The 10,581-nt window shown below is 31.1% G+C and overlaps 1 protein-coding gene across 1 annotated transcript; it reads right to left on the bottom strand.

The window, feature by feature from the left end:
- Nucleotides 1-771: 771 nt before the first annotated feature.
- LOC145109337 (PLC-like phosphodiesterases superfamily protein) lies at nucleotides 772-9,903 on the bottom strand. The gene is made up of 8 exons (XM_079046477.1): nucleotides 9,678-9,903; nucleotides 9,432-9,554; nucleotides 8,207-8,329; nucleotides 7,402-7,500; nucleotides 7,004-7,307; nucleotides 4,125-4,348; nucleotides 1,456-1,542; nucleotides 772-968 (listed from the first exon to the last, which is right to left on the bottom strand). The coding sequence occupies exons 1-8, from the start codon at nucleotides 9,765-9,767 to the stop codon at nucleotides 921-923; spliced, it is 1,098 nt and encodes a 365-aa protein (XP_078902603.1). The 5' UTR covers nucleotides 9,768-9,903; the 3' UTR covers nucleotides 772-920.
- Between the last annotated feature and the right edge of the window lie 678 nt (nucleotides 9,904-10,581).

Raw genomic sequence — 10,581 nt, 5'->3', positions numbered from 1 at the left:
TAAATTTTGAAAATTGTCATATTTTTCGACTTTTTCGGATTTGAAGATTCACAGTTATTCCACATATCAAGGGAGATTTTCCCATTGACATGTCTGATTCGAGCATATTCTCATGCCTATTTGAAGGTTTTATAATCATTTTTCGATTGTAAAATGGGGGAATTTGGTATGGTTATTCGAAAAAAGATTGTGACTTTTCAACATGATGATTTTTAGTGAAGCTTGAAAAAGATTTATTGAAGTCGGGTATATTTGGTGTATCGACGAGCATATATTAGAGTTTATTTCTTGTGATTGATTACGTGCATTATTGACTCGATTTTGGTTCTTCTTGATCGAGTTTGATTTGAGAATTTTGATCTTGATTTGTTACATGGCACTTTTCATCTTCATGCCATTAGCAAATGTTGAATGTGAGTTCTTAAAAAGATTTGGGAAGCATAAAAGTGATTTGGAATGCTTATTTATGAAGGATGACAAGAGAAGACTTGGAAGACTCTATTAAACATATGGGTTTTTAGCTTATAACTTGAGAGAGAGAGAGACTTGTACACGTATCTTTATAAATAGTAATTGTCATATCCATTATAGAGTGTGCTTAGGAGATGTAATCTTTGAGAGTTATGTGTTGAGTTAATTATTTAGATTTGATCTAGTTCCTTTTTGTAACACCTCACTATGATCGATAATGTCTTTTAACACACAAATCATTGTGTTGATTTTGTTATTATTATTCCGCATATCAAATCAAACTTTCATGTCCTAACAATCTAAATGAAAATATTTTTTTTCCTTTTAATTTATAGTTTCCCACAAAAAACATGTTTACATGAATCATGATAAATATTAATTACCATGGAAAACTACGATTCTTAATATATCTTGTATTGATGCCATGGAAGCCCTTAATGTGGTCTTATTTAGTCGCAAGTAAACTTCGTGCAAGATGCGCAACTTCCTCCTCCTGGCTGCAAAATACATAAAGTTTTGTGGTTAACTTTAATAAATCTTTTAAGGATTAATGTCAAAAAATGACAACCGATTCGGTATGCTTTTGGATAATTTATCTTTTAGTTGTAACCTTTTTTTGGGTTCGCGTTACACAATTAGAGTGGATTTCAACTGGTTAATTATGACATATTAGATATTAAAATAGATTCCATATCAATGCCAACACAATGTCACCATGATACCATCTGGTAGATATAAATAAACAGTTTATATGATATTGCAATTTGGATACTAGTGACACCAAGTAGGAGTCAATATAATTTATCCGGTTGAAATCCACGATGCAATGGGAATTCAAAAATTTGTCTATCGTTATGTAGAGTTCAATTAAAAGGTTAGCGGCTTAAAAAGCAAATTGAGTATTACTGGTTGTCATTTTATGAAAATAACCCCACTTTTAATAACAGAACTTTAAACATGATAATAATCGAATATTCAACTTACAACACATGCATGCACATCATTGCAACCACATAAAAGCTCTCCATTTAACAAATCAGTGGTTTGAAATGTTCCTCCGCCTTCACTCCTCTATAAAATCAAACAAAATTCCATCAAACCATGTATATATAAATAAAACATCATAATTATAAATGAGTTTTAGAATATATATATATATATATATATATATATATATATATATATATATATATATATATATATATATATATATATATGGAAAAGTTTAATAGAGAACCATTATTAATCAAGGAACCAAGGAACTAATCCAAAGCGTCAGAATTTAAAGCGATCAACTGCAAAAGGAAGGGTTGTAAAATTTTATAATTGACGCACATGTACCGGATTATAACAAAACCCACTTTCTTTTTTTCATTTAAAATTTTTTTTAGGCCAAGTTTTTTATCGAAAAAAAAAACCGAATATACCGTTGTTCACGATTTTTCGTCCTCTTTCCATAGAGATCCATGATAATATATGAAAAACGAACTTTTTTTTTTCGAAAAAACCCACTTTGTTTTCTTATTTTTTTCAATATTTAAGTTTATTTTTATCAAAAAAAAGTAATTATACAAAAAATATTAATTTTTTGTACTCTATTAATAAACATCAACACCGATTAAAAAAAAAAAAAAACCTCGAAGAGTGTAGATTCACATTGTGAATCTAAACTGTAAATATTTCAATTTTAACATTCACAATATGAAAAATCTCGAACAGTTCAGATTCACATTGTGAATCTGAATTACTATTATGCACACTGTGAATCTAAGAAGGTTCACAAAAAAAAAAAAAAACCTCGATCAGTGTAGATTCACACTGTGAATTTAAACTGTAAATATTTCAAATTTTAACATTCACAATGTGAAAAAAGCTCCGATCAGTTCAGATTCACACTGTGAATCTGACTTATTATTATGCACACTGTGAATCTGAGGAGGTTCACAATGTGAATCTGAACAGGTTTACAATATTAATCTGAACTGAAATATCGTTTTTTTAAACATGAATATGAATCTATGTTTAAAATGTACAAAAAATATGAATTTTGTATATTTATTAATTTTTTTTTATAAAAAATAGACCATAACTTTTTTCATTAAAGAAAACAAAGTGGGTTTTTTTCGAAAAAAAAATGTTCGTTTTTTATATATATCATCATGGATCTCTATGGAAAGAGGACGAAAAATCGTGAACAACGGTATATTCGGTTTTTTTTGATAAAAAACATGACCTAAAAAAAATTTTAAACGAAAAAAAGTGGTGAGTTTTTTTTGTAAATGGTGGATTTTTTGGTATAATCCGGTGTGTGTGTGTCCAATGTAAAAGTGTATATCTATTTCCTTGGTCGTTGATCGTTATGATTTCCGACGCTCACGATGAGTTTCTTGGTTCCTTGGTTAATTATGGTTCTCTATTGAACCTCACCATATATATATATATATATATATATATATATATATATATATATATATATATATATATATATATATATATATATATATATGTAGGGAAGAGTTATTTGGAAAACAAAAAAAACCCTAAAAATGCATAAAAATGCATAAAAAAAATACTTAGAGATCACAAAACTTTTTTTTGAAATTTTTTTTGAAAAAATCGCAGCTTTTTATACAAAATCGATGAAATTTTTTTTGAAAAAAATAAAATTTTTTTAAAAAAAAAAAAAAAAGTTGATTTTTTTTTTCAGCGAATTTCAACAAAAACCTGCGATTTTTTATAAAAAAAATTAAAAAATATTTTTTGTGATCTCTAAGTATTTTTTTTATGCATTTTTATGATTTTTAGGGTTTTTTTTAAGGTTTTTTGTTTTCCATAGAACCTAAACATATATATATATATATATAGAGAGAGAGAGAGAGAGAGAGAGAGAGAGATTTTTATTTAAAATGTTTATTAACTTTTTTATAGCATGTTATTTTAAATAAGCTCTATTTGGTAAGTTTTCTTTTTGAAAAATGTTATTATATGTGGTAACCAATTTTCTTTTTATTTTAACCCTAAAAAACGAGATGGACCATAGCCTTATTTTTCTTTTTTCTTAAACAACGATGCACATGCCAATTTACCACTTTACCCATGTCAACTTTCGGTCATTTTATATGTATTAATATATTTTTCCAAACACTAAAAACCAACTTATCAGTTTCTAGAATGTTGTGATACTTCATAAGCTAATCCAATTTTTTTCGATAAACTCGGTTTTGATACCAACTAAGTGAATAAACATTTTCATAAAATAAAGTTGTTTTCAATAAACGATCCAAACACACCCTTTAAAAAATAATGCCACACTGGAAAAATATAACCAAAAAATATATATTAAGAGAACAATTTTAAAAAATGTTAGGACTTAAAAACCTCATGTTCTTAAGTGTATTTATTAATTTGTTCTTTCCGGATCAAGTTAAAAAAAACATTTGTATTATTTTTTATATCCACTAAATCCATTAACTAAAAAAAACCAAAGGCTCTTTTGCCTAATGATTTCAAGAGTTGACGGATAGATGATCCTCAATCAAAGGTTAAGGGTTCAAGTTTTGTTGTGGACAAAAGATATAGATTTATGAATAGAACAGTGAATGCGTATGTAAGCTGTTCTAAATGAAATATTAGCTATATACTTTTTTTGGTACCTTGTAAAAATCGACAGCGAGAAAATTGGCCCAACGATTTCCCGAATCAGTGTAGCAAGTCTTGGTGACGTTTGAGAGACCACCATTGTTTTGACCACATGCCAACATCTTTATAGGAAGCGTACGGAAGTAGTTCACTAAAACAAGTGATTTTGTTTTATCGTTCATGGGCGATGATTCTCCCCTATTTGGACACTCACCCGCTTTCATTCCACCATCTCCATCTATAATCAACACAATAGATTTGTATAAATCATAAACAAAATAAAAGGGCAAAGTAGCATGTTACTTTTTATTAGGATGTTCATATTGTTGTTTACGTATTAGAGATTTAGTGATATTGTTGTATGGTATTCATTATAATAACCAAAATGAAAGATCTCGTATCACAAGATGCTATGCATCTGTGTAAGTCCAACATTTTAGCAGGGGTATAGGAGAATTCAACAAATAAAGAATATTTTTGATTGTGGAAGGATAAGTTAGGCATTTTTTTTTATTTGGGATGATTATGGAGAGACTACAGTCTCAAATTTCTAGTAAATATTAGAGATACTTTTTGTTCATCACAAACACTGAATTATTGAAAGATATTAATGAGTTTTATTACAATGTTTCTTCCGTTTAATTCTTGGAAAGTCACGAGTTCATAGCACAAGATGATTTTAATAATTTTTTAATCGTTTTGCATTATTATATACATATTTATTCTATGTGATATCCCAATGTAAATGATGTGTAGCCCCTGATTGCATGAACTTTATTTTGTCATATGGGACGTTAGGGTTCGAATTCGATTCACCCTGCATTTTTTTTGCCGGTAAAAAACCGGATTTGACCTAAAAGATGAGCAAAGGAACCTACCCGGCTGGAACCGGCTCGGGAACCAAAGTCGGCCGAAATTAAAAACCGAACCGGACCGCCGGTTCTACCGGTTCCCGGTTCCTACCGGTTCTTGCCGTGTCTTCAATGTTTGAACCGGTCATCGAGAAAATAACAACATACGGTTCCGGTTTTGCCGGTTATACCGGTTCCCGGTTCCAAAAATCCATAAGAATATCGTCCCAGTCCCGGCCCGACCGGTTCCATCTGGTTCCGGTTCCGGTACCGGTTTCCCGGTCCAAATGTTCATCCCTACTAACTTCTCAGTCTAACCCATAACTACCCATCCAAATTCATCTTTTTACATTTTTTTGCCCAATTTTTTTTCGATTTTACAGTTTTAGCCCAACATTTGGTTATTTTTACGAATTTTGTTTATTTATTTTTTTACAATTTTTGTTGGATTACAACAAAACAAGTTAAGCACTTTTGACAAATGTCAAACAACCTGCGGTGAAACTTGTGGAATAAGACTTCTGAAAAACTTAAATGAAAACTAAACACATATTTAACATGGTTCGGTCAAGGTGACCTACATCCACGGGCAAACGAGAGAGAGAGAGAGAGAGAGAGAGAGAGAGAGAGAGAGAGAGGGTTTATTAAGCTTCTACGAACAATTACAATCACACACAAAGCTCTCAAAACAAAAGAAACTTCATTGCTTACTAACTGCTCCAAAGAATGTGCTCTCAACCTCACAATGATTGCTTTCTTGAAATTACGGCGTACACGCACTCGCACACACTCGTGAAAAGAATAATGAATAGGGATATGAGCCTATTATAGGCAAGCGTGAAAAACCTTAATTTTGATGTGTCAGACCCTTCGATAATTCGCCCATAAAGGGGATGCCCTAATTTTCAACCAATCACAGAATGTCGTGTGGGCGCTTTTGGAATCTTCAACCTCATGAGCATCTTCTATGAGCATCATCCATGAGAATCTTCCATGAGCATCACCCGTGAGCATCATTGCATGAGCATCTTCCCTGAGCATCATACATGATCATCTTCCATGAGTATCACCTGTGAGCATCATCGCATGAGCATCTTCTATGAGCATCACCCATAAGCATCATCACATGAACATCTTCCATGGGCATCATCCGTGAGCATCTTCCACGAGCATCATCCATGAGCATCTTCCCCGAGTGTCTCATCAAAGGATATCATGGTTTAATAAAGGAACACATGTGGCGCACCTCCATCATGAAGCATCACAAGATGCTCCATTTCCTTCCTAGGTGTTCCATACCCCCCCCCCCCTTTAGAAGATCTGTTCCTTTGTCGTTTGATCAGTTCCTTTGTCTGATGATCTATTCCCTTTTCAGATGATCCATTCCTTTGCCACATGTTCCATGAACTCTAAGTGTTCCATGTTGATTTCTGGTGCTCCATGTTCTTTTGAATGCTCCATGTACTTCCAAGTGCTTACTTGTGATTCCTAATACTCACTTGCAACTCCAAGTGTTCTATGTGTTGGACAAGACTTCATACACCAACAATTTTATCCCCATATCAAATTATTTTTACGAATTTATTCTAATTTTTAGAACTTTGTGCTTTATATCTTTTAAAAAACGTACTTCTTTATTAAACTTTGTTTTTTTACATCTTATGTTACAACATATTTTAATATCTTCACCAAATATTTTTTATAAAATTTTCCCAACTTCTTTACAACTTTGTTTTTTTTTATGATTTGAAATTTAATATTTTTTTAGAAAAATTTGTACAACATTTACATCTTTGTTTCTTATGAGTTTACTTTTACAAAATTGGTTTTTTTAATAACTAATTATTTACAACTTTTATACATCTTTGTTTTTATGCAAATTTTTTAAAGATCTTTCTGTTTTTACATCTTTTTTATGCATGTTTTCTTTAAGATTAATCCGTTTTTACAACTTGTATTGTAAATTATGTTTTGCTAATTATACATATATAAATTTGCTACAACACGTGAGGGTGTGCTATTCCTAGTTAATAACAACTTACATTGATTTTCGACCATGTAGTTCCATTGGTACGCGATTCCTTCACTTTGTTCCTTGGATCTAACAGAGCCAAAAACAAGTAATCTTTGGTTTTTAGCCACCATGTCACTAACCAAAGGCCAATCTTGGCCACCTTTTGGCATCCTTGTTACCGGAAACCAATACTTTTTCAACCCCGAGTCTGTAAAAACTTTGGTCAAACCGTTAGGTGCTTGTACATAGTCTTCTAGAATGATTGTCACTATTTCCTTTGGATTTGATGATAGAAAAGCTTCGATTTCTTTCAAAGTATCTATGGCTGGCGTCTGACATGTAAACACATTGCATCATGTACATTTTTTTAATAAACTTGTAACAATTGTGTAAAATATATGAACACAAATGGAGCGTAATGCTTACAAATTTAGTGGCGTCGTAACATTTTCCACCAAAAGAATGGCATAACCATACTGTGTCTTCAAAGTCATATGTATCAAGCATCAAAGCACGCACCCCATTCTGTAGAATATGATAAAATTGGGTTAAATGTAAGAAATAACAATGTAGTTTCAGTTATTTGTTTATTATAACATTCTACTTTTATTTTATCCTTTTTTTTAGAACAACTTACACACACAAACACTACACTACTTCAAAATCTACACATTTCGTCTACAACGGGACTTGAACCCTTAACATTTGGCTGATGGACACCTATCCGTCAATTCCTAATACCGCTTTGCATTTTTAAAAGTCTACCTATATATAACAATGACCTCGAAATGGAAATGAATTTTACTGTGATGATTTAAGTATATTAACTGAAGTATACTACCCTATAAGAAAAAGATGCAATGTTATAATTAGGTAGATTCTATATAATAAATTGATTTAATAAAAAAACATAGAAAATTTTGTAAAGCAAGTATAACATTGTCATCCAGTTAAAAAAAATCGTTACTATAGTTGTCGTAATAAGTAAAAAAAAAAAGGATGATGCAAGGTTATAATAGTTTTTTTTTTTCAAAGTAGAATATTGGAGAATACAGTTTTATAATTAAAATAAATGAAAGTAAGATTTTATAATCAACAAATTATTCGCTGATAAACAAGAAAATAAGATCACAAACAAAAATGCTATTTATTTATTTATTTTTGTTATTTTGTAGCTTTTTGCGCCCATAAAATTTATAAAGTAAACGAGATAAATGAGTCTAATTCTTACATTTAGTTGTTGAGCAACGGTATCTTCTTGATTTGTAGGGGTCGATCGTATAGTTCCATTGTCGATTGCGAAGGCATTATGTGTTGTCAAGAAGGAATATTTGTTGAATGGGAGCGAATTATTCTGTTTTTTCAATCATTCAAACAAAATAAAACCATAAAAGGTAAAAACTTAGTTAAATTAAATTTAAATATATTGTGCATAAAGAATTTAAGATTAAAAAAGGAAAGCCCAACCCATAAAGTTTATTTTATGAGCCCATTGTAAATGTTTGTTTTTGCTTTTTGGTATACAGCCAATTCAGTTGTTCAAGAAGTTTGATGAGTGAGAGTGACCTAACCCACTTCTTGACTTTTATTTCAATTTTCGGAGATGACATCATTATACTTGCAACAATATGTGGTGTCTAAATTCCCATATAAGGATACGTAACTAAACAAAACATATGGACATTCTATTGTTTAATTATTAATAGAAAAAAGGTAATCCATCCGTCCCAAAATTATAGTCCATCTTTCCTTTTTGGTTTGTCCCAAAATAATAGTCCACTTCTAAAAATAAATAACATTTTTATCAAAATATTTCCTTATTATTACTTAACAAAATAAACATTTAATTGACCATTAAATGCAAAGTAAGGACAAAACTGTCATTGAATAAAGTTAATAGTAATTAATGTTTTCTTAATCTGTGTGTTTTTTTTATCTGTGGACAATAATTTTGGGGAGGAGGGAGTACACAAATTAGTGTAATTGAGTTTAGATAGATACAACCTCGAGGTCGAATTAAAAGCTTCTAAATGCGATATCAAAAATGTGATCGATTTAGATTCAATCTCTTACCCGACATCAATAAAAAAACATATAATAATTTTTCTTTATCTTAATTGAAAAAAAAAAGAAAAAAAAAATCAATCATTTACATAATTGTATCAAATTAATATCTTTGATAATTGATTGATAGGGTTCTATAAGTTGTCCTTGTAGTTAAGGTCCATGGCTACACGTGATCATCTGTCTGTTTCATTCTAACAAATATCCATGGATACATTCACAATTTCACACGAAAATCGCCAACAAAAAACTGATCAAGATTTCAACTCAACCCTCTGATTTCACACACTAAACACACACACACACACAGAAGTCAAATCGTTTACGACTTTTCACTTTCCTTCGGTGTTCTAGGTAAAAAGAATTGGAGATAGAAGGAAAGAGATACTGACCATAAGATTAAACACAGGTGTAGCAGTTGATCGAACACATTTGGAGCCTGCATATCCTTGAGGACATGAGAAACAATAAAGTCCAGCCTCGCAATCTCCGTCTGTTTCACAATCATCCAGTAACTACATCCAAATTATGGTCTTAAATTTCATTTGTTGATTGAGAAAACAACAGAAGATTGCAAAAAAATTTGCAGAAAATTACGGAAATTCGACTCAAATTTAGGGAGAGAGAGAGAGATGTACCTTGCATGTTCCGTTGGAGCAAGCAGCAATGGTAGCGATGAATAACAATGGAGCTAAGATCAAAAGTGATGAAATTCTCTGTAACTCCATGGCAATTTACTGCTGAAGCCCAACGATGAATGTGAAGCGAAACTGCTTAACGCAGCATAAGAAGATGAAATTGTGAATTGTAAATTAATTTCCAAATGAAGAGATAAATTTATAGGGAAGATGGAGGGATATTCTGTATGTAGTTGAGAAAAAACAAGTCAAAAATAACATTAATTAATATAGTTTGATGACATTAATGTTGATTTGTACTGATATACATCGATTTAACTTTATCTTATTTATAACAAAAAGAAATAATGTTGTAGACTGATTTAAGTTATTATTTTTAACAAATAGTAACAAGATATATCAAAGGGCCTTTGGCTAGCGGTGCCAAGGAGTTGGACATGAGTCAATCATTTAAGAGGTGAGCTTTTGGCTAGCGGTGCCAAGGAGTTGGAAATGTGTCAATCATTTAAGAGGTTCAGGGTTCAAGTCATGTTTGGACAATAGAGTAGCCTAGGAGTAAGATTTAGTGGTTGTGTGTTACCCGTTCATAAAAAAAAAAAAAAAAAAAACAAGATAAATGAGTAAAAAACTAGGTAAAAATGTCAAATGGATCGAAAATATTATTTGATAATAATATATCTTAGTTATAATCTTACAATGAGTGAGATGGAAAACGGGCAACAAGCTGCGCCGCTAAACCTTTTTGTATGCTAAAACAAATTCTTTTGAAGACTACATCTATAGATCTAGGGATATAACATTGTGATACATGATCCGTTGTACTTCATTGATAATAATATATCTTAGCTATCATTGTACAACGAGTGCGATTACAAACGGCCAACGAGCTGCGCCGCTAAGCCTT

Source organism: Lactuca virosa, chromosome 4, assembly GCF_052849685.1.
Source record: "Lactuca virosa cultivar CGN04683 chromosome 4, Lactuca_virosa_CGN04683_v6, whole genome shotgun sequence".
In the NCBI taxonomy this organism is placed as follows: domain Eukaryota; kingdom Viridiplantae; phylum Streptophyta; class Magnoliopsida; order Asterales; family Asteraceae; genus Lactuca; species Lactuca virosa.
The sequence above is the reverse complement of the archived record's forward strand: the minus strand, read 5'-3'. Positions and strand labels throughout refer to the sequence as shown.